The following is a 25,864-nucleotide window of genomic DNA, read 5'->3' as shown; positions in this document are numbered from 1 at the left end:
GTGTAGAATTATTACATGGAAAGTACTAATAATGCAAATCATATGGTCTGTAGTTGCAGTTCCCCTGCAGATTATTTTTTCCTAGGCATATTTGATTACTCAGAGATTAGCATACTAAAACTCAGATTTGTACTAACATATAGAGAATTGGGGTTTATAAGAACAAAGTTAGACAATTAACCAGATTCTCACTTATGCCAGCTTTGCCATGTAAAATAATGACAATGTAAGGCAGGGGGCACTGAACCAAAAACATTATATTCAAATATTTTTGACATCTTACATTTTTGCTTAGATATATCAATAAATATTTAATAGTCTATAAGACATTACAATATTTGAAAAAATTATATAAGCACTTGCTAAATCAAAGGCACAACTCTTAATTTATTGTGTTAAAAATAAGATGCATATTTTGGAATCTTTAAATATTGCCTGACTTCTTAACTATGTTTTCAAGAAAAAAATACAGTATTTTCTTTTCCCTGTTTAGAATTTTTTAAACTATCTTCATATCCCATACTGTTTATATATCTGATGGTTATAGAAGACCATTTTTTTCCTTCTATAAGAGAGATCATTTATAAAGATCATTTATCACTATGATTACAGGTCATATCCACTGGTTTTATGGAGTAATAAAATGAGAATTTAAAAGTTGCAAAAAGTAGAGGCAGTGTCCTTTTTCATATTAGTGAATTTCTATAACCATGTCCCAAAGCTGATGGGTATAGAGCAATGGGATTTTCTCAAAGAAACAAACCTGTAATGGAGGAACTTTTTTGACCAAAGGCTTGGCATCAAACAAATCATGACTATGACCACAAATGTGTCATAAAAGCAAAGACACAACTATAAATTTTGATAAAATTTAATTAGCAAAAATTACATCTTAAGTTCCATAAAATATACTTATTTGTTCAAAAGATGTTACTATGCCATATTTGAGTATGCATGATCTATTATATGTATATATAATATAGTATATAAAGGTACATATAAAAGAATATATATACATAAATATATTCAATATATGCTGTGTCAGACAGTTTTGCCAGCTGATGATGCAATAACAAAAAAACTCAGAAATCTCAGCAGTTTACAACAACAAAGATTTAGTTCTTTCTCCCATTACACATCCTTCACTGGTTGCTTCCACCTCTATTCCATGTCTTCCTCATTCTGGGACCCTGGATAAATGAACAACCCCAATCTGGGACATACTGATCTTGGGGCAGGGAGATAAGAGGAATGTCAGAATCCCACAAGGGTAGAAACCCTCAGTGGACCATCTGTTAACATTTCATTGTCCAAAACAAGCCACAAGTTTGATACCAATGGGACACAAAATACAATCTCTCAGTGGGAAGGGCAGAAAATTATTGGGAATAACTTTATTGCTTAAGAGACTTCCTGGAAACATGTTTATCCAAACAATGGACTGTTCAGCTCTCTTCTTCACAGGACAGTAGATCTCTCAACTGGGCAAATCTGCTTGCTTATCAAATGACTACCCATCAGTACGTCAGAAATATGGGATAAAAGCAAAGCAAAGCTCAGAAGAAAATTCATAGCTGGAAAGTTTATATTTACAAACAAGTCTCAAGGTAGGAAAAAAAGAATGTCAAGGAAAGCAGAAGGGAAGAATCATAAAAAGTATTCAATAATGAATTTGAAAAGAAAAAACATAAAACTATTACATAAATCCAAGAGCTGCTTCTTCCAAAAAAACCCCGTAGAGATATATAAACACAAACCATTATGTCATCTGATCAAGTGGGGAAATGAGAGATAGCACAAAAGTACAAAAGTTGAAAATGATGATGGAATAACCACAAACAGAGAAAACTGAAAGATTCATAAGTGACTACTTTGCTCAACTCTAAGCAAATAAATATGAGAGCCTGAATTAAAAGGGTAATTTTTAGAGAAAATATAAATTATTGATAGTTCCAATACTATTTAAATTGTTCCAGAGCATAGAAAATAAAAAGAATGAAAACTTCTAAATTCTTTTTATAAAACTAGTGTAATACTGGTAACAAAACCCTTAAAAGCCACAAATTAATCCCACTTAAGAATATCAGTGTATAATTCTGTGTAAAATATTAGTCAATAGAATATAGCAGCATATTAACATACCATTTTATTATTATTTATATTTTTGACAAGACCCCCAAAATAGTACCCTTCATTGGGATTCTGAAAAAACTGAGAAATAAGACCCTAGTCTTATTTATGCTTACAGAACACCTGGAGGCCTAAATATCATCTCGATTTCTGATAAAGGCTATATTAGGGCCCATAGCTAGCATGCATATCAAAAGGGCTTGCAAAGTGAACCCCAGAATTAAACAGACTTACCCACTCAGTCAGAGGCAATCTTCTACGGGGTGGAGAGTTGCTTAGGTTATATCATGGAAGAGCAAAGACCTCCTACTCCCTATGGGATGCTAGCTCCCAGAAGAAGAAAACAGAAATGAGTTAAGCATGAATAGATTATTCTCCCAAAAGTTACATTATCAGGCAAGTCACTCCACTTTCCCTTGGCAGAGTGCAGAGGGGCTTGAGAGAGGCCAGGACTGTTAAACTAACTGAGGTCCTTCATTTTGAAAAGAAACATTGAGAATGAAAATTATATTCCAGCTTGTTGGTTTTTTAAAAATTCATTTGGTTTGACCATTAGCCTATGGTCTATATCCATCAAGAGAGAGACCCATTAGGAGAGTATTGCTCCCACCCTCAGGAGGCTATTCTACCAATAACTGCTCTTTGGATGTCCTTCTAGGACCACTGATGGACAAGATAGATTTTGCCTCCAGAAGGCTATCAACTTGCTTAAGAGTATATTATTTAATAAATCCAAGGCCATGTTATGATTCATGCTCAAACCTAAAACTTTATTTTATCTACATTTTATTTTCCATTTTAAATTTTGTCCTTGCTACACTGTCTAAAATAGACCATCAGATGCTCTGCAATGAGAGTAAATGACAACATTAATATACTCCAGTGGTAAAATGCAAACACTTACTGTTGTCCTAGAAGCCCCAGATTGGAACCATGAGGACACAGTCAGCTAGATCCATTTTAGAGAAATTGAATATGAGATGGATATTTAAAAACATTAAAGAGCTGTTGTTAATTTTGTGCAGTGTAATAGTGGTATTGTTGCTCTTTCTTTGAAACTCCTTATCTGTTAGAGATTCATGCTGAAGTATTTAAGGTTAAAATACAGTGTCTGGAATTTGCTTTTAAATATTCCATCAAAACAAATAAACAACAACAACAAAAACAGGCGTGTGAACATACTGTAGATGTAATAAATGTAAGACTACAGATATGTTTAAGGTATCTTGAAAGCCAAGTAGTCTAATTCTGCCTAGGAAAGTAAGGACAGTGATATCTGAGTGTTGAAAGCTGTGTAGGAATTTTCTGGGCTAATGGGGTAGGGTTACTGGGGAAGAGAACAGCATTCCAGGCAGAGGACGTGAGATATGTAAGGTCACGAAGGTTCGGAAACTATGTTGAAATGGACGTGAAGGAGCACAGGGCAATTCTTCAGTAGAAGCTGTGAACAACCTTAGTGAAAATATTTGAGGTAAAAGCATTATTCGTCTTATTCTCCAGGATAGAGCATATCTTGGGTCACAAATCAAGCCTTGGTAAATGTAAGAAAGTAGAAATCGTACCAAGTATCGTTTCTGACCACAACGCTATGAGACTAGATATCAATTACAGGAAAAAAACTATAAAAAATACAAACACATCGAGGTTAAACAATACACTACTAAATAACCAAGAGATCACTGAAGAAATCAAAGAGGAAATCAAAAAATACCTAGAAACAAATGACAATAAAAACACGACGACCCAAACCTATGGGATGCAGCAAAAGCAGTTCTAAGAGGGAGGTTTATAGCAATACAATCCTACCTCAAGAAACAAGAAACAACTCAAATAAATGACCTAAACTTACACCTAAAGCAATTAGAGAAAGAAGATTAAAAAACCCGAAGTTAGCAGAAGGAAAGAAATCATAAAGATCAGATCAGAAATAAATGAAAAAGAAATGAAGGAAACAGTAGCAAAGATAAATAAAACTAAAAGCTGGTTCTTTGAGAAGATAAACAAAATTGATAAACCATTAGCCAGACACATCAAGGAAAAAAAGAAGAGGACTCAAATCAACAGAATTAGAAATGAAAAAGGAGAAGTAACAACTGACACTGCAGAAATACAAAGGATCATAAGAGATTAATACAAGCAACTATATGCCAATAAAATGGACAACCTGGAAGAAAGACACAAATTCTTAGAAAAGCACAACCTTCTGAGACTGAACCAGGAAGAAACAGAAAATATAAACAGACCAATCACAAGCACTGAAATTGAGACTGTGATTAAAAATCTTCCAACAAACAAAAGCCCAAGACCAGATGGCTTCACAGGCAAATTCTATCAAACATTTAGAGAAGAGCTAACACCTATCCTTCTCAAACTCATTCTACGAGGCCACCATCACCCTGATACCAAAACCAGACAAAGATGTCACAAACAAAGAAAACTACAGGCCAATATCACTGATGAACATAGATGCAAAAATCCTCAACAAAATACTAGCAAACAGAATCCCACAGCACATTAAAAGGATCATACACCATGATCAAGTGGGGTTTATCCCAGGAATGCAAGGATTCTTCCGTATATGCAAATCAATCAATGTGATAAAGCATATTAACAAATTGAAGGAGAAAAACCATATGATCATCTCAATAGATGCATAAAAAGCTTTTGACAAAATTCAACACCAATTTATGATAAAAACCCTCCAGAAAGTAGGCATAGAGGGAACTTACCTCGACATAATAAAGGCCATATATGACAAACCCACAGCCAACATCGTTCTCAATGGTGAAAAACTGGAACCATTTCCTCTAAGATCAGGAGCAAGACAAGGTTGTCCACTCTCACCACTATTATTCAACATAGTTTTGGAAGCTTTAGCCACAACAATCAGAGAATAAAAAGAAATAAAAGGAATCCAAATCAGAAAAGAAGAAGTAAAGCTGTGACTGTTTGCAGATGACATGATACTATACCATGAGAATCCTAAAGATGCTACCAGAAAACTACTAGAGCTAATCAATGAATTTGGTAAAGTAGCAGGATGCAAAATTAATGCACAGAAATCTCTTGCATTCCTATACACTAAGAACGAAAAATCTGAAAGAGAAATTAAGGAAACACTCCCATTTACCACTGCAACAAAAAGAATAAAATACCTAGGAATAAACCTACCTAAGGAGACAAAAGGCCTGTATGCAGAAAACTATAAGATGCTGATGAAAGAAATTAAAGATGATACAAACAGAAGGAGAGATATACCATGTTCTTGGATTGGAAGAAACAACACTGTGAAAATGACTCTACTACCCAAAGCAATCTACAGATTCAATGCAATCCCTATCAAACTACCAATGGCATTTTTCACAGAACTAGAACTAAAAATTTCACAGTTTATATGGAAACACAAAAGACTCCAAATAGCCAAAGCAATCTTGAGAAAGAAAAACAGAGCTGGAGGAATCAGGCTCCCTGACTTCAGACTATACTACAAAGCTACAGTAATCAAGACAGTATGGTACTGGCACAAAAAACAGAAATATACATCAGTGGAAAAGGATAGAAAGCCCAGAGATAAACCCACACACATACGGTCACCTTATTTTTGATAAAGGAGGCAAGAATATATAATGGAGAAAAGATAGCCTCTTCAATAAGTGGTGCTGGGAAAACTGGACAGCTACATGTAAAAGAATGAAATTAGAACACTCCTTAACACCATACACAAAAATAAACTCAAAATGGGTTAAAGACCTAAATGTAAGGCCAGACACTATCAAACTCTTAGAGGAAGACATAGGCAGAACACCCTATGGCATAAATCATAGCAAGATCCTTTTTGAGCCACCTCTTAGAGAAATGGAAACAAAAACAAAAATAAACAAATGGGACCTAATGAAAATTAAAAGCTTTTGCACAGCAAAGGAAAACATAAATAAGATGAAAAGACAACCCTCAGAATGGGAGAAAATATTTGCAAATGAAGCAAATGACAAAGGATTTATCTCCAAATTTACAAGCAGCTCATGCAGCTCAATATCACAAAAACAAACAACCCAGTCCAAAAGTGGGCAGAAGACCTAAGTAGACATTTCTCCAAAGAAGATATACAGATTGCCAAAAAGCACATGAAAGGATGCTCAACGTCACTAATCATGAGAGAAATGTAAATCAAAACTACAATGAGGTATCACCTCACACCGGTCAGAATAGCCATCATCAAAAAATCTACAAACAATAAATGCTGGAGAGGGTGTGAAGAAAAGGGAACTCTCTTGCACTGTTGGTGGGAATGTAAATTGATACAGCCACTATGGAGAACAGTATGGAGGTTCCTTAAAAAACTAAAAATAGAACTACCATACGACCCAGCAATCCCACTACTGGGCATATACCCTAAGAAAACCATAATTCAAAAAAGAGTAATGTACCACAACGTTCATTGCAGCTCTATTTACAATAGCCGGGACGTGGAAGCAACCTAAGTGTCCATCGACAGATGAATGGATAAAGAAGATGTGGCACATATATATACAATGGAATATTACTCAGCCATAAAAAGAAACAAAATTGAGTTATTTGCAGTGAGGTGGATGGACCTAGAGTCTGTCATACAGAGTGAACTAAGTCAGAAAGAGAAAAACAAATACCGTAAGCTAACACATATATATGGAATCTAAAAAAAAAAGAAAAGAAAAAAATGGTTCTGAAGAACCTATGGGCAGGACAGGAATAAAGATGCAGACGTAGAGAGTGGACTTGAGGACACGGGGAGGGGGAAGGGTAAGCTGGGACGAAGTGACAGAGTGGCATGGACATATCTCAACTTTACCATCTGGGAAAAAAAAAGATCAAAAAAAAAGCGAGAGAAAAGGAAAATGAATGTGGTTCTCTGACCTCTCTGAAATGTTGCAAAAATGAATGATGCTTAAACTAAAAGTTAAGATGCTTTAATAATGTCAGAAATTCAACAGTTAAAAAAATGTTTTTGTTTAACACTATCAATTTCAGTGAGGAATTCTAAAGAAGACCATAAATGAAAATGTACTCTGTGCTAATGACATGACTACATTTTAGTTTTCAAGAACTAGACTCTGAAAAGATAGGAAAGAACAAGACTCTTTTAAAAGGATCTAAATCGAAGAAAGCAGAAGTTGAACAGAGAAACCATAATAACAGAACAAGAGAATAGTAGACATTTTAGTTCCTCTGTTGTGTGGTACCCAGCATTGTGGAGAACAATATCTCTATTGGATAATTCACAGAGAGCTAAATCATAGGCCTGGGTCTCATTAAGGTTGCTACTGAGAGTGTGAAACAAATATGTTAGTCTGGTTGGTTTGGACTGAGAATAGAATTCCTTTGCAGTTTTTAAGGACACAACATAATGAATTTTTAAGCTATAAACTTAAAAACTAATACACATGGCTAAGCCAAAAGAAATCCAAGCATTAGAGGAAAACATAAATTAGTCAATTAGCTTTCTCTCTATCAAGATTAAACACTTATCAAAAGTCACATGAAACAGGAATACAGTCATCCCTTGGTATCCACAAGGGATTGGTTCCAGGATTCCGGCACCACCAATTCCAAAATACGCAGATGCTCAAGTCTCTTATATAAAATGATATAGCACTTATTCAGCAAATAGCAGAACAGAGGAACAATGAAAGAGAAATGGGCTTCTGTCACGTTTGGAAGAAGTAAGAGGAGTCTTAGGATTTGGGTAACAGCCTGTACTCTGAAGACTGAATTCTACCTGGCTAATATTATTCACTTGTTTACAAAACAGAAATGTCTAAGCCCTTATTTAGTTGGTATATTAGTTTCCTATTGCTGCTGAAACAAATTACCACAAATTTATTGGCTTAAAATGTATTATATTACAGTTCTGGAGGTAAGAACTTCAAAATCAACTTCACTGGGCTAACATCAAGGTGGTGGCGGGCCTGTGTTCCTTCTGGAAGGCCTAGGGGAGAATCCATTTCCTTGCTTTTTCCAGCTATTGACTGCCTGCATTCCTTGGTTTGTGGCCCCTTCCTCCATCTTCAAGCCAGCGGCATAGCATCTTCCGATCTCTCTCTGACTATGACTAGTGCTTTCACCATCACATTTTCTTCTCTCCTTCAGCTTCCAGTGTCACATAGCTTCTGTGACTCTGGTCTTCCTGTTTCCCTCTTATATGAACCCTTGTGATTACATTGGTCCCACCTGGATAATCCAGGCTGCTCTCCCCATCTCAAGATCCATAACACATTTTAATCATATCTGCAAAGCCCTTTTGTCATGTAATGCAGAATACTTATAGATTCCATGGATTGGGACAAGGACATCTTTGGAGGGCCATTACTCAGTCTATGACGGTTGAATAGATGGATAATACAGATAGACATTTTGATTTATGAAAAACTCCATACTTATTTTACTGGGGAATATAAAGTCTCCATTAAAAAATAAGAAGGAACAATGTGTAAAAGTTCTGTAGCAGTATAATTAGCCCACAAAAACCTTGTTGAAAAGAGCAATTAGTTCCTGAGGAATCCAATAAAATGGGAACATACTATACTCTAAGGGGGTATTCATCTGTAGCTAGTCCCAATCTCTACTTTGTTTTTAATTTATAGAGATAGTTGAACTACATTTCCCATATTTTTCTTATCCTTAACATACCGTGCTCTGCCACTAAAAGCTTCTTTATGGTATGGTTTCACTGAGGGGGACTAATTGATCATATCAATGGATAACAGTAAAACATTTGGAGTTGCAGTTATATAACATGTGGTGAATGACCTTGAAAGTCTTAAAATAAAAATATTATTCTAGTCTCTTTCATATATACGCATATATATGTATATATATACATATATATTATTATTTTTGATGGCCTGAACATCTAAATGTTGATGTTTGCCAGATTTTTTTTAGTTCATTCTTTTTATTAGCCAAGTGCCTCTACGAAGGCAATGCTATCAGTGAACAGTCCCATAGTGAGACACTCCAAGTCTCACAGTTCAAGTGTGCTGGCTTTTAGGACCAGCTATCTCTTGGTCAGGAGGAACAGTATAACTATAATATGGGGGTTAAATGTGGTTTGGTCGATTTTTAGCTACTGATTTTAAATTTATCTTTAAGAGAATCATTATGTGGACTTCTTGACCTAAAATGTTTGAAAAAAGACATTTATGTAGATCTCAGGGTACACCAGAGCCATCGTAAGGAGGCTGCATGGAGCAATGGTATTTTTTTTTTTATTTTTTTTTTTTTTGCTGTACGCGGGCCTCTCACCGCTGTGGCCTCTCCCGTTGCGGAGCACAGGCTCCGGACACACAGGCTCCGCGGCCATGGCTCGCGGGCCCAGCCGCTCCGCGGCATGTGGGATCCTCCGGGATCGGGGCACGAACCCGTGTCCCCTGCATCGGCAGGCGGACTCCCAACCACTGCGCCACCAGGGAAGCCCTAGCAATGGTATTTTTACAAGCATTTAGAATTATTTACACTTAAAGATTTACAAATGAGAAAATTCACTATTAGAACCAGCGGAAAACCACAATTCAAAATTCACTGATACTCTCTCTAGAATATATATTGAAGATAAATCTTAGTTGTCTTCTACACTTAGAAATAAATCTTTTTTTCTCTTATTTCCTTGCTCTTTTCTTCTTTTTCTTTCTCTTGTTCCTTTTTATATAATATTCAATCTAAATATCTTAATTCAAAGGGTGTCTAAACTAAGAGTTTCAACTTTCTGTGTAATGAAATAATAAGGAAGATGGGAACATACTTTATTAATAAGTGCAGGTCCTTCTAATATTCTCATAACATCCACCAGAAATATTCTTTCCTGTTTTTCGAAACAAAACAAAACCACACTCGTAGATACAGAGAACAGACGGGTGGTTGCCAGAGGGGAGGGAGTTTGGGGGTAGGTGAAATGGGTGAAGGGGTCAAGAGGTACAAACTTCCAATTATCAAATAAATAAGTTGTGGGGATGTAATGTACAGCATGGTGACTATAGTCGATAATATTGTATTGCATATTTGAAGGTTGTTGAGAATAAATCTTAAAAAGTTCTCATCACACACACACACACACACACACACACACACACAAGAAATATTCTTTCCTATCATAAAGATCTAAGTGTTACCTACCACTCTGTCTCACTCTCATTGCTATTGTGGGCCCTCAATCACTTCTGCAAAGTGTCCCCAACTACTCTCTTACCTCTGCTAAAGTGTCCCCAACAGCTGTGGCAGTTTCTAGGAGCTGTTTTTAAAGATCCCTGCATAGTTGATCTGGGCCATATCAGAAATGCAAACTTTTTATTTTTTTCCTCTTCCTCTTCAATGATGTTGCCCATGAAATGGCAGGAGGCTGAGACACTACCTCCCCTGCAACTTCTTCCCTGTAAGTGCTACATGTGGTTGACAGTCTCCTTAAATCATCCCCTGTCCACGGGACACTGCAGAGCTTCTCTGCTCAACAGAAGGCAGGTTTCCTTGGTACTCTGTCACAGTGGTTCCTGAGCTGCATTGCCTTGGGATCCCAAAATCTCTCAGAGATTTTGTGGGAAATTTCTTCTTTCTGCTTCCTGCCATAATCCTTCTCTTGCTAGGACTCAGACGTGAATCCATATGGTTTGGGCAAAGAGTGGACCATTTATCTGAGACCATCATTCTGAACTCTGTCCTCAAACTTCTCTTTTCCTTCTAGACCTATGTAAAGCACTTAGCACAAAACTTGGCACAGTAAATGTTCAGGAAATATTAGCCATTACTCTCATTTGACAAAAGTCTCTCCTAGTAATTTACATTCCTTAGAGTTCCATAATTAGAATAATTATTCTACATAAGCCTAAATTTACCTTTTGAAGCTTTCTTTCCATAAATTATTCCTTGCCATGCAGCCATGAAGTTAAACAGTCAGAAGACCCTGCACTGCATCTCTTTGTGGACACTGCTAGATTAATGAAATGTGGAGTCAGCCCCTGAATGCTTTCATAATGAGTCCCCAGATGCCCCTGGAGTAGGTCAGCCTCTGGCCAACAGCCAGTGAGGAACAGTGGCTGACTAACAATCACGTGACTGAGCTTAGTGCTAGATTTTCCAGCCTCAGTGGAGCTTCGAGATATCTGCAGCCCTGACCAACCAGCTTGGCTGAAACCTCAAAGACTTTGAGCTCCAGGTAGGCTCTCCGGGATTCCTGACTCTCAGAAACTGTGCGAGATAATAAATGTTTTAAGCTGCTATGTTTTGGGGTAATTTGTTAAGCAGCAGTAGGTAATGAATGCACTCCTCACTCTCTTTTACCCTGCCTTTTAGTTCCTCTTCCACTTTCACTATGTGTCAATGTATTTAATTTGTTTATTTTGGGCTTTGGTGAGAGCAAGTGTTTTTCTCTCTGGGTTGCCTTTGCGTCCTCTGTGCCTGGAAGGGTGTTTGGAATGTAATAGGTAGTCAATAAACACTGAACGAGTAATGGGAATCTAAACTTCTTATAAAAGGTGAAACTGTTTCAATTTCATTTATTGTTTTTAAATCAGTATACAATGGTCTAATTTTATAGCCATGTCTGCTTGTGGTAGACACCTTTGTGGAATGTTTGCCTGCTCACTAAAATCCCCTTAACTGTAGAAGGTCCCTGTCTACAAGGTACAGTATGACCCCTAGTGCTTGTTACTGATGATTGGACAATTGCTGACAACCAGACCCAAGATGAGGCAATCAGAAAGTCTCCCCTGAGTATTTAGAATTAAAATCAAGAGCATGTGAAAAAAGATCCTCTCTGTGTGGCTGTCCCTGTGTATCAATTAGGACAGGCTACATTGTAAGAACACCAAAAGTAACAACAGAGGTTTCTTTCTTTCTCCAAAGTATTCATCACAGGATGGTCAAGAGGCTTTATGCAGCAGCAGCTACTGAAGGACACAGGCTCTTGGGACAGACATCATTCAAATGTTGCCATCACCTCACCAAAGGAAAAAGCAAAGTTTTGGAGCATCTCACACAAGAAATCAACTGCTCAGCTGGAAGTGACACAGCATTCTCCTCACAGCTCATTGGCCAGAATTACCCACATCCCCTTGGTCCCTACCTTCCTCCACTCCCCACCCTTGAACTATAAGGGAAGTGCAATCCTAATAAGTGCCTAGAAGGTGGAAAGTAGAAACTATTTGAACAGCAAATAATATGGGGATAATAACACAGACTGGCCAAAGGTCTGGAAAGATAGATTTAAAAAAAATGGAACCCCTTTGGTTAACTTTTCTGGCACAGCCTTATTTAATGAAATCAGAGACACAAATCACTTGAGCAATGCACCATAAATGCATATGCAAGAACTGAAAGAACTGCTGCATTTGAACCACACTCATCGGAATTTTGCACACATTGAGCTGTGCATTAGTAACGAGGGACAACACCTTGAACATACCATGTAATGTCACTGCAGTGTAAGCATTCACTTATTTTGTGCATTTGTCTATGTTTCCAGACTCTATGGTCACACGTTAATACTGACTTCATTGGGGTTGCTGTGAGGATTAAAAATGAGTTGATTCACGAGAAGTTCTTAGCACAGTGAGTGGCATCTTCTAAACTCATTGGGTTAACTATTATATTTAGGAAGTAAAGTGAAAGCAGGGAAGGTAATGAAGAGGTACCAGTCAACTTCCAACAACTGGTTGGAAGGTGGTGCCTATCACTGAGATGTTGAATGAAAAAGGATCAAGTCTTCTCTATGTGTGGGGGAGATTACTGATTTGCCAGTCTACTTGTCTGTTTCTACCCCTGGCTATAAAACTACTTTGTTTTCTCTATTGCATTTTTGAACAGATATATGCCACTCACCTATTACGTGCTGAGGATGCCAACAGTTCGCAAGATGAATATGACTTTTGTCTTCATGGAGTTTGGATGTGGTAAGCTCGAAATACCTCTGGAATAGGCATTTTCAGCATTTTGCTAAAGGGCCGAGTAGCAGAGGCTGGGCATATTAATGCTAATAAACAGGGCAACTGAGAACCAACTTCCCTGTAAATGTGGGGAAAGGAAGGGAAGAGATGCAACCAGTAACGCAGGAAGGGAAACATGGGCATGGGGGAGAACTGGAGAACGGGAAGCTGAAGTGTCTCAAGGATGACTAAAATAAGAGGCGGATGAAATTCATATGAAAGGGAAGAGAAAGTTCCAGCATAGCGACAGCTTCCCAGCGGTCTCGCTGGATCTGGGCCACAGGGCCCAACCCAGGGTCAAGAATCTCCCAAACCCCGCCACACCCCACGTCCTAAGGGCACCAATTCTCGGGAGCGGCGCGCGGCGCGGCGCGGCGCTGTGACGTCAAAGGGAGCCGGGACTTCCGGTCCAGTGACGCCTAACCAAGACGGCCACGGTAGAGCCAGCTGCCTTCTAGTCTGACAGGTGAGGACCTGCCTCCCACGCTCGGGGTGACTTTGTAGGAGAAAGGACGGCCGGGCAGGCACGCGGGAGCTGGAACCCTTCCTCTCTATGGCTCCTCGCAGAGCCCGTGCTGTCCTTAGCCAGACGGCTGCGACCGCTCGGGGGTTCGGGGCCACTTTGGCCGGGAGCCCCTTTGGCTGCTTGCCCAGCGGGAACATCATTTGTACTGCTAACTGTAGCCCGCCTGTGGAGAGTCTTATGGCGGCCCCTCTGGGGGGTAAGGTCCAGGACGTTGGGCGACTGGCAGGGAAGAAGTGACTAGAATTCCTCTTCCACTCTCTTCCCTCCCTGGCTCTCAGTTTCCAACCTTGTCCATTAACGGGCTCTTTTGGTTTGGAATCGAGTTTCTCATCAGGATCAGCTTCCTCCCCCACGCCTCTCCCAAATTTGTTACACCAGGTTTCCTTGAGAACTGACTCTTGCACCAATTTCTGAACTTGACACTCCCCTAACCAGTTGTTTGAGGTTCACTCTACCTGCTGTAATATCTCTCCGTGGCGCCAAGGTCAAAACGGCGCTTGCTCCCTTGAATTTGGAGTGCAGCATTTTGGGGAAACAATTGCGGCTTTTGTTGCCTCTACCGAGTGCCATGCATCATGGTATTTTTCAGAAATAGTCTGTCTCACTTTTTCTCATGTATAAAATGGGGTACATTAGTAGCCACTTGATAAGATTATTTTATTAACTGAGATAATTCATACAACACTTGGAACCGTGCTTTACGTGTAATAAGCACTTAGTAAACATCAACTCTTAAAGAATGACCCGTACACTGACTTCCACAGCTCTCTTGAAGTTCTTTGCAGCAGACACCTAATGCTAATGCTGCTTTTCATCCACACATAGGCCTTACTGTAAACTGTCACCCTTGGGGTTTTTTTATTTTTCTACACGAGACAGGTTGCATAATTCCTTTTAAGATCCATCCAAGTTGTTGAGTGTGTCAATAGTTTGTTCCTTTTTATCGCTGAGTAATCTATGGTATGGTTGTACCACTGTTGGTTTTACCATTCACTTGTTGAAGGACATTTGCGTAGTATCCAGTTATGGGCTGTTACAAATAGAACTGCTGTGAATCTTTGCTTGAAGGTTTTTCTGTGAATATGTTTTCATTTCTCTAGGAAAAATCCCCAATACTACAATTGTTGTGTCATAAGGTGTGCATTTAGTTAATTCATGTGATCATATGTTTTTTCTTTAGCATCTTGATATGGTGGACTACACTGATTGATTTTTGAATGTTGAATATACATGGAGTAGATCCCACGTAATTCTTCTAATACATTGCTAGATTATATTTGTTAATATTTTGTTAAGGTGTAGATATGAGAGGTATTGGTGTGTAGTTTTGTTTTGGGGTTTTTTCTTGGTTTGTTTCTTTGTTTTTTTTTTTTGTTTTTTTTGTTTTTTTTTTTTTGGCCACACCACATGGCTTGTGGGATCCTAGTTCCCCGACCAGGGACCAGGGATTGAACCAGGCACAGGCAGTGAAAGAGCCAAGTCCTAACCACTGGACCGCCAGGAAATTCCCGTGTAGTTTTCTTTTTTTGTACTGTCTTTGTCCAGTTTTGGTATCAGGGCAATAGTATTCTGTCGGGTCTTTAGTGATAACCCCTGTTTCATTCCTGATGTTAGTAATTTGCATCTTCTCTCTTTTTCAGTGGTGGTTTATTGATTTTATTGATCTTTTTCAAAGAACTAGCACTTTAATTTTTCTGTTTTCAATTTTATTGATTTTTGCTCCATTTTCTTCTGCTTGCTTTAGGTTTATTCTGCTATTCTTTTTTTCTAGTTTCTTGATTATTAATTTGAGACCTTTTCTTGTTTCTAATGCTAGCATATAGTGCTATAAATTTCCCTCTCAGCATTGCTTTTGTTGCATCTCACAAATTTTGGTGTATTGTCTTTTCATTTTCATTGAGTTCTATGTATTCTTAAAATTTCTTTTGCAACTTCCTGTTTGACCCGTGGATTATTTATAAGTGTGCTCTTTGGTTTCCATGTATTTGGAGATTTACCTGTTGTCTTTTCTGTTACTGATTTCTAGGTTTATTCCATAATGGTCAGAAACATAAGCTGTATGATTTTAGTTCTTTTAAATTTACATTTGTTTTATGGCTCATGATGAGGTGTATCTTGGTGAATGTTCCATGGGCACTTGAAAAGAATGCGTATTCTGTTGTTGTTGGATGTCAATTGCATGTCAATTATATCCTGTTGGTTGATGGTATTGTTAGGCTCTTCCATATGTTTTTGATTATCTGTCTAGTAGTTGTTTCCATTGCTAAAATTTTCCAACTATAATTGTGGAATTTTCTGTTTCTCCGTTTAGCTGTATTGGTATTTGCTTTATGTATTTTGAATGTCTGTTGTTCAGTGCATATATATTTAGGATGTCTTCTTGGTGGATTAATCTTATCATTATGAAATGTCCCTCCTTGTTCAGTAATTTTCTTTGCTTTAAAGTCTACTTTATCTGATAGTTGCATAGCCATTGTTGCTTTTTTAAAAAAAATAATATTAGCATGATATATCTTTTCCCATTCTTTTATTTGCAACCTACCAATGTCATTATGTTTGAAGTGAGTTTCTTTTAAGCAACATGTAGTTAGGTCATGTTTCTTTTTAAATCCATTCTACCAATCTCTGCCTTTTAGCCAGTATAATTAGACCATTTGTATTTAAAATAATCAATGATATGTTAGGGCTTAATTCAGCCATTTTATTATTTATTGTTGTTGTTGGTTTCCTCTGTTAACATTTTTCTGTTTCTCTTTTCTTGCCTCCTTGTAGGTTACTTAAATGCTTTTTAGAATTTTATTTGACTTATTTACATTCTTGAGTATATCTCTTAGTATACTTCTTTTTTTCATGGTTGCCCTAGGTATGACAGTATATATACATAACATCACACAGCCTACTTTTGTATTGACATTTTACTACCTTAAGTGAAGTGTAGAAACCTCACTTACATTTACATCCTTTTACCCTTTCCATTTTTTAACTATAATTATCAGATTTCCTCTACATACACTCAATACCACATTAAACTTTTGCTTCAACCATGAAATATTATTGAAGAAGCTAATGACGAGAAACATAATCCATTATATTTACCACTGCTTTTACCTATTCCATTGTTCTTTTTTTATCTGAAGTTAAACCTTATTCACTTATTCCTTTCTGTTTGGAGAACTTCCTTTAAGAGACCTTACTTGAGAGGTAGATATGTTAGTGACAAATTCCTTTAGTTTTTCTTCATTTGAGAATATCTTTATTTCTCCTTCATTCTTGATGGATAGTAAGGATAGTTTTTTCTGATAAGGAATTTGGGGTTAAGAGTTACTTTCCTTCAGCACTTGGAAAACGTTTGCCACTTCTTCCTAGCCTCCTTGGTTTCTGAAGAGAAATCTGCTGACATTCAAATTATTGTTCGCCTGTAGGTAATATGTCATTTCTCTCTGGCTGCTTTTTAGATTTTTTTCTTTGTTTTTAGTTTTCTGAAGTTTGACTATGATGTGCTTTGTATTGTATTTCTTTGGTTTTATCCTATTTGGGGTTAACTCAGCTTCTTGATCTGTGGGTTTTATGTGTTTTGCCAAATTAAAGAGGTTTTTATCAATTATTTTTTAATAACATTTTTCAGCCCCATACTCTTTCTTCTGTTTCCCTGGGACTCTGGTTATACAAACGTTGGGCCATTTGTTATTTTCCTACCAGTTCCTGAGATCCTGCTCATTTTTTTAAAAGTCTGTTTTCGTCTTGTTTAGATTTAGTAAATTCTATTGATGTGTCTTCAAGTTCACTGATCCTGTTCTGTCAATTTAACTCTACTAGTGAACCCATCCACCAAGTTTTTAAAAATGTATTATACTTTTCAATTCTATAATTACATTTGGTTCTTACTTTTATAAAGTATTTTATCATTTAAGGAGAATTACTTTGAATATCCATGTAATTTCTGAGCAAAATTAATGATAGCTGTGGATTATTTGTGCATATAAACTAATCATCTTACTCAAGATTTTAATCTTCTCAGCAGAATTATTGCTTTAATTAGCAGAAGAAAAGTGAACACATGTAATTTTTCTCTCCTTGTTTCAGGCAATTTCTTATTAGAAACCTAATAAAAGGGAAGTGGGGAAGGAAATGAAGAAGGAAATTTAGGCCTTGGTAAATGGCAAATTGTAGTATCCCACTAGCAGGTGGAGTGGGAATTTTGGAATTCTAGAAAAAAGAAACCAAGAAGCAAAAATGAAATGAAAAATTTACATTTGCTTACTAAAACTTTTAAAGGAGTTTTGTGATACAGTTGCAGATTCAGAAAGCTCCCTCCTTTCCCCCTTTTCCCCTTGAATCACACTAACGATTTTAAGTACAACAGGTAACTTTCACTGGCCATACTTGAGATTTAGGTAATGTTGATTCTTGGTTTTATTGGTTCAATTTCTACCCTTACCAAATAATTAAAAATTAATCATGGACCCAGTTGCCAGATTCATTGACATTATAGCACTGTGATTAAGAATTATTTCCCAGTAAGTAGGAAAATTTAATATATGAAAAAGTGGGGAAAAGATGATTTTTTAATTAAATAGGATTATCACAAGTAGCTCTCTATTGTAAGAAAAACAAAATTGAATTCTTATATAGATGGCTTAAAAGTTAAAATGTAAAAACTAGAATAATAAAAATTAAAATAAACATCTAGGAAGCTATATGTTAAATTTAGGAGTCCAGAGAAGGGTTAATATCAGCAATATACAAAGTTGTCTCACAAACCAATAAGAAAATGATAAATAACCCACTTGGAAGTCAGGCAAAGGATATGAATAGACAGTTCACAGAAAAGAAAGTCCAGAAGGCCAGCAAACATGAAAAGATGTTCAAATATACTAGTAGTCAGAGAAATACAAATTAAAGAGTGAGATATTTTATACCCAAAGACTACAAGAATTAAAAGTAATGGTACTGCTTATTGATGATAGGATCGTAGTGTTTCCATTCCCCTCATCTTTAGCATCAGAATCCAAGTCATCTTTGTCACTTTCCCTTCCCTGGATTCCCTTACAGAATTATTACCAAGACTTTAGTCTCTCATTCACTCCTTTCCCATTCTTGCCCTTATTTCTTGCTTAAGTTATTTTGATAGCTTCCAAACTCTAGTGAAATCTTGTGTTTTTTCTGTCTTTCACAATCTTCTTAATAATATAATTTGAAAGGGTCTGCAGAACTAAAATCTTTGTTTAACCTATTTTGACAGATTGTGTTTTCCAAAGTTGGCCACAACAATAACTCCCATACCACATACTATTCATATGATATGATACTTCCCTTATTTAGAGAGGTCCATTTTGCTCCCCTTGCATATTGGTGAGCTTGTGGTTAATATGGAAGTAATGCTGTGTGACTTCTGAGACTAGGTCTTAAAAGGTGATGCAGTTTCAGTCTGTTCCTCTTGAGACAGTTGCCCTTGGAACCCAGTTCTCATGCTCTGAACAAGCCCAAAATAGTCCATGTGGAGAGACCATACAGAGTGGACATGTATAGATATTCCTGGCCAGCAACCTATCTGAAAGCAGCATCAGTCATCAGACATGTGAATAAAGATACTTCCAGAGGACTCTCACTTCCAGAAGACTCTTGCCCCCAGTGAACATATCACACCCACCAGTGACCACAGGAGAAGCAAATAATAATATTAATAATAATAAAGACAGGGCTTCCCTGGTGGCGCAGTGGTTGAGAGTCCGCCTGCCGATGCAGGGGACACGGGTTCGTGCCCCGATCCCGGAAGATCCCACATGCCGCGGAGCGGCTGGGCCCGCGAGCCATGGCCGCGGAGCCTGTGTGTCCGGAGCCTGTGCTCCGCAACGGGAGAGGCCACAGCAGTGAGAGGCCCGCGTACAGCAAAAAACAAAAAAAAACAACAACAACAAAAAAATAATAATAATAATAAAGACAAATAAAAGAAATAATAACATTAAAAACCATAGTACAGCCCTCATTGAGGGCAGTGGGAGAGGAGGGGCTGCCCGGAGTGTGGTCCTTGCCTGGATTTTGACACAGCAACTTTCTGTAGTGAGCACTTTGTATGAATTGTGGACTTCCTTTTCTCAAGGTGTGGGTATTTATTCTGTAATCTGTCTAGAGCACACATTGAAATCCAACTTCTAATAAACATAATGGTGCGTTTCCCACCCCCCGCCCACAGTAAAAAGTCTCCTCAGCTAAGGCCCCAGATATTACAGATTAGAGATAGGCTATTCTTGCTATGCCCTTTCTTAATTCCTGACCCACAGAATCCATGAGTATAATAAAATGGTTGTTTTAAGCTACCAAGTTTTGGGATGATGCAACAGGCATAACTAGAACACCCATATAATGTATATAATCTTGGTGTTTGTGACTAATGACAGCTATCTTTCTTCCTATCCAATCTATATATATTTATTTCTCTTCTGTGTCTTATTACATTGGCAGAGACCTCAAGTACACTGTAGAATAGAAGTGTTGACAGCAGACTTTCTTGTCTTGATGTCAAACTCAGAGGTGCTTTTAGTATTTCACCCTTAGTAAAATATCTGCTGTAGGTTTTGTTCTTGTTTTTGCTGTAGGTTTTTTATAGATTCTTAGATTCTGTAAAAGATAACCCCTCTATTCTTTTTCAAGAGTTTTTCATGACTGTGTTGTATTTTATCAAGTGTATTTTCTATATTCGTTGAGATGATTATATATCTTTCTCCTTTATTCTACTAATGTGTTACATTGATTACATTTTGAATGTTTAAACAACCTTGCATTTCTGATTTATTCACAATTTGGTTGTCGTGTATAACCCTTTATGTATCACTGAATTTGGTCTCCTAATATTTTGAATAGAGTTTTTGCATCTATCTTTCTGAGAGAGGTTGTCCCATATGTTTCCTTTCTTATAGCCCTTGTTAGGTATTATACCAAGGTTTACTGGCCTCATAAAATGAGTTGATAAATGGACCCTCTTTTTCTGTTCTCTGGCCAACTCTGTAAGATTGGTATTATTTCTTCCTAAAGTGTTGACTCTCATCTGGACTAAGAGTTATGAATTCAATGTCTGCTGGATATAGGACTATAAAGATGTTTCTAGCCTTTTTGTGTTTGTTTCCGAATTTTCCCACCTCAAATTTATTGGCATAAAGCTCCTCATAATATTCTTTTATTATCTTTTTAATGTCCATACAATCTGGAGTGATATCTTCTCTTCACTTCTGATATTGGTTATTTGTGCCCTTTTTCTTGATGTGTCTTCTCAGGGGTTTATTTATTTATAGGTCTTTTCAAAGAGCAAACTTTTGGCTTTGTTAATCTTTTCAAATGTAAACTTTCTTTTCCTATCCCATTAATTTCTATTTTTTCTTATTTTACTTTTTCTATTTTATTTATTTGGATTCATTTAGTTTTTCTAACTCCTTAAGATAGATAGTTAGATCCTTGATTTCCAGCCTTTTTTTCCTACTATTTTAGAAAATATTTTAGAAAGTATTTTAAGACTTTAAATTTTCTTGCATTCATGCCTTTGTCTGTATCCTATACATTTTGATATATCATATTTTCATTATTTGTTTCATTATTGTTTAGTTCTAAATTGCATTGTGACTTCTTCTTTCCCTCATCAGTTATTTAGAAGTATATTGCTTAATTTCCAAAAATTGGCAGATTTTCTTATTATTTTTGTTATTTATTTTTGGCTTAATTCCACTGTGGTTAGAGAACATTCTCTATATTATTTCAGTTCTTTGAAATTTGTTGAGTCTTGCTGTATGGCCAAGTATATGGTCAGTTTTGGTAAATGTTCCATGTACACTTGAAAAGGATATGCATTTTGCACTTATTTGGTATAGAGTTCTATATATGTCAGTTATGTTGACTATGTTAACATAAATATTAATTATGTCAATCAAAATTTATATATTTTTATTGATTTTTTTTCTGTGCTCATTCTATCATTCTAAGAGGTGTGTTAGAATCTTTCACTATGATTGTGGATTTGTCTATTTCTCTTTTTACTTCTCTCCCCATACAATGTTGTTACAATATTATTGACCATAATTCTTATGCTGCATATTACATCCCTGTGACTTATTTATTATATAACTGGAAGTTTGTACCTCTTAATCCCCTTCACCTATTTCACCCACCTTCCTACCCACTTCAGGATCAAACTTAATTTTAATGTACTTTTTTTTTTTTTTCTTTTTGCGGTACACAGTCCTCTCACTGCTGTGGCCTCTCCCGTTGCAGAGCACAGGCTCCGGACACGCAGGCTCAGCGGCCATGGCTCACGGGCCTAGCCGCTCCGCAGCATGTGGGGTATTCCCGGACCGGGGCACAAACCCGTGTCTCCTGCATCGGCAGGCGGACTCTCAACCACTGCGCCACAAGGGAAGCCCTAATTTACATTTTAAACTAAAAAAGCCTCTCTAACTTAAAACAACTCCTAGACTCACTTCTATTATATACCAAACATTTAATATACTACAGAGATCACCAGCATGTCAAAGTTTGCTACCAGCCTAATTAAAAAAAAAAAAGAACTTGGAATAAAGCTTCCGCTGCCAATTTTGTATGTATTTGTACTTCTTATATTGTATTTTGATAACAATTACAAATTTTGTATCTCTTCCCTGGGCCTTTAAAAATTTGATCCGCACTTGTCTAGTCACTAAATACTTTACAAGTAGGTTTAGTACTATGCCCAGGAGTACCACTAATTAATTGCCAGTCAAAGTGCAGATACATGCAGAGTGTATGCTCTGCTTTGTGTAACTATGGGACAATAACACAGGTCACAACTTATATTTGATAATAATATATATGAAATTTTTCTCATTTGAAGAAGTTTCAGCAGCTTCTTATCTGCCTTATATACATGATAAATAATACAAGTTATTTTTAGCTTTTGTTTGTGCTTTAACTTTGAAAGGAAAGTATCTTACTATCTCTTTTTCAAATGTAATGTAGTTTCATTGAAGACTACCTGGACATTGAAGTGAGTTTAAAAAAAATTTTTTTTATCATATGCAGTTCTTACATGATGGATAAAGTAGAATTTTGAGTAGCCAAAATAAAATGCAGACATTACTTGGATGCTAAAGCTGAGTGAGGGACTCATTTGTAGTGATCAAATGCTGCTTTTCAGTTTTGTGTATTGTCTAGGTTTGTATAAGATTTAATTGGAAAAAAACTCTTTTACTAAATAAAGTTAGAAACCCATTAATATAAGCAGATGAACACCTATGCTTAGCTGAGTAAGGATTGCCTAAGTTGTACAGATTATATCTACACTGTACACATGGTTTTTATCCAGGCTATGTCTTGCTGCTTATCAAAACTGATCATTAAAATTGCTTGTAGGTGGCAGCTGAAGGCGCGGCCATCAGCCTTTAATAATATATATTAGAACACATTGTCCTGTCTTAACCTGCCCATTGTTGGCAGCATTGAATTATCTTGGGTTCTTAGGTAAGGAAGAAAGTAAAGTTTTTCTTTACTTTTTTTCTTTGGCTGTGTGAGATTCAGAAACATAAGAGTGAAGTAAAATAAAAAGATGCTTTACAAATACATACATTAACTCAGTGTTTCTCAGTTGTATTTTACTTGAAGTGTTTTAGAGTTGTTACTTTTTTGTTTTCTAATTTTCATAGACTGTTTAAGTTTCATATCTACTTGCATTCTCATTAAGTTTGTGGCTAATCAAACTCCTAAGATGTCATTTACTTTGAAGTTAAGTATTTATGAGTTGAATACAGTTAATAACTTTGGATTCTCTTGTGGTGCAAATCTTAAATTTAGCCAGTGTTCTCTCTGTCAGCGCTCTAATTTAATACCGTGTATAACAGTTAAATCTAATATTGTCTCTAACACTTTACAAATGTCATAAGGCCTTTATAAATGTACTGTATTTTGTGATAGTTTCAAAGATTGGGCTACAGTGACGTTTATAAGTGAACTAAAAATACACAAGAAAAGGTGAGATGATACTTTTATTTATTTAGTCAGTCAGTATATTTTTAATATAATTTTGAAAGGAGACCCCACTTTTTAAGTGAAAATTTTTCATTCCAGATATTTTTCCAACCTTGGCACTATTGACCTTTTGGGCTAGTGATTCTTTGTTGTGGGCACTATCCTGTGCAGGGTAGGATGCTTAGCAGCATCCCTGGCCTCTACTCACTAGATGCTGGTAGTAACACCTCCCCTGATACCAAGTTGTGACATTGAAAACTATTTTTATTTATTGCCATATGTCTTCTGGGAGCAAAATTTTCTCTGGTTGGAAGTCACTGCTCTAGAGAGACCTCACAGCCTGAGCACGGGGGTGAGGGGACAAGTGCTCCAGAAATCTTCTGAGAGGGTACATTGAAACCAGGGGAGGAATCCTTCTTCCTGCAGTGTCTCTCTTCCAGCACACTCTTCAAGGTTAACATCATATCAGTTGGCAGAGGAAGAATATTTAAAAGACCCAGATCCATTTTTCCAGAGAAGGCAATGAAGGATGAATTTGGAGGCAATAAATTGATAAGTTGCACAAGGGGGAAAGCATTCCAGAAGTGGTGGCAGAGTAAAACCATTAGCAAAGGTATAGGAGCAGAAAAGCATGAAGACACTGAGGAAATGCAGGGACAAGATAGACCAGAGTACAAGCTTGGCATAAAGTGGTAAGAGGAGAAAAAGCTTTAAGGGTACTTATAATCTAGACTCTAGAGGGCTCTGAATGAACGGAGGATAGTTGACGAGGAGGCTAGGAAGAACAATGAAAGTTTGGGACATGGTCATATTGATAGACACAGGGAAGGCAGATGCGGAGGTGGAGGGGTAATATAAATAATTTGGGACTGCATTTTTGCACATATCTTGATTATTCAGAAAATTGTAAATGATGTTATCTCATATTCTGTTTTCTTCCACCTATCCATTTCATAATGTAATAATGTAATGCTTTAATAATGTATAAAAATATACTTACAGAATTTGGGATGAGAGGATTAATAGAGGAAAAAACTCAGAGCTCATCAAGGAGTTCACTGTCCCTCTTTACAGTTCTATCTGAGAGAGTACAAGGGCAGCCATAGCCTCTGTATTTTTTCACCAGACTTCACCAGGTGAAGGTAGGGGGACTTCTCTCACTGGTAGAGCATATAGCTATACAAGAATTCCAGCAGAGGGAAAGTGGAAGTTAGCCATGGATATTGTCAATTTAGACTGGAGAGGAGAGTGGTGGGATTTTTGTTTTGATTCACACTCCTCTGTAGTCTTTAATTTCACCAAAGACATGCCCCTCTTTCTTCTCTTGTGGTTTAATTTTTTTTTCAATCCTGTAATCTAGAATAGCTGAATAGTCATATATCTCTCATATCTCTTTGTGACATTTCCTTCTAGGTATATTGAATTTTGTCTTTTTTATTCTCAAATATTGTCTTTGGCTCAAAGTTTTATATTTTAATGACTCTTCATATTGTTCTTCTCCCCTTATTTAGAAATGGACTCAGAAATCAAGGAAGAAATTCCTGTGCACGAGGAATTCATTCTATGTTGTGGAATTGAAACCCAGATTCTAAAATGTGGGCCCTGGACTGACCTCATTAGTGATCAAATTGCCAACAGGCCTAAGCTGCTTATTTTCATTATTCCTGGTAAGTTTAAAAATCTGGATGAGAAGACTGTGTACAGATACTTGTAACTATTTCTGATTTTAAGAGAATTTGATAAATATAAAAATCCTTATAGAAGGAAATAGAATCACTCAAACCATTGATAACAACCACCCTTGATACTTCAGTGGCTGGATGTTTTGTTTGTCATCTATGCATTAATAGTATATATATTATATACATTTTAAAAATCACAATGTATACCATAAGTAGTTTTATAATCTGCTTTTTAAAATTTCTTAACAATATTTAGAATAATTAGAACTTTATCAAATAATATTTTTTTGACAGTTTTTAAAATAATTTTTACTGTCTCATTTCAAGATGATTATAAGATTATGGTAGAACATATATTTATTTTGGGATTTGTCAACTGAGTCATTTGTGATTTATGCTGGATCAGTATCAATAGAATGTTAGGGGAAGATGCTTGATTGTAGGTATTCGAAGCACTTTTTAAAAATATAAGCTTGAAAAATATATGTGCGTGCATATATATATATCAGCCTAAAGGTTGAAAATGAAACTGTTAATATGTATCATATTATATCATCTCATGTATGTAGCTAGGCCTATGGGGTATTATGATT

At 36.6% G+C, this 25,864-nt stretch overlaps 1 protein-coding gene across 7 annotated transcripts in view; it reads left to right on the top strand.

The window, feature by feature from the left end:
- Positions 1–11,243: 11,243 nt before the first annotated feature.
- Positions 11,244–25,864, top strand: part of LDAH (lipid droplet associated hydrolase) — a 97,527-nt gene continuing 82,906 nt past the window's right edge. For 5 of the 7 annotated variants that reach the window (XR_014295815.1, XR_014295816.1, XM_082641819.1 and 2 more), the window contains exons 1-4: positions 11,244–11,311; positions 12,001–12,578; positions 12,961–13,046; positions 25,101–25,256. Coding sequence is in view for 5 of the 7 variants with exons in the window: in XM_082641819.1 (XP_082497945.1) it covers positions 12,965–13,046; positions 25,101–25,256 (238 nt within the window). In the remaining 2 variants the exon portion in view is untranslated. Of the gene's footprint in view, positions 11,312–12,000; positions 12,579–12,960; positions 13,047–13,469; positions 13,546–25,100; positions 25,257–25,864 lie in introns of those variants that run through there. The other 2 variants (XM_082641820.1, XM_082641821.1) reach the window with 2 other exon arrangements.

This window comes from Mesoplodon mirus (genome assembly GCF_964341445.2).
Source record: "Mesoplodon mirus genome assembly, chromosome: 14".
In the NCBI taxonomy this organism is placed as follows: domain Eukaryota; kingdom Metazoa; phylum Chordata; class Mammalia; order Artiodactyla; family Ziphiidae; genus Mesoplodon; species Mesoplodon mirus.
Note: the sequence above shows the minus strand (reverse complement) of the source record. Positions and strands in the feature narration are given on the sequence as shown.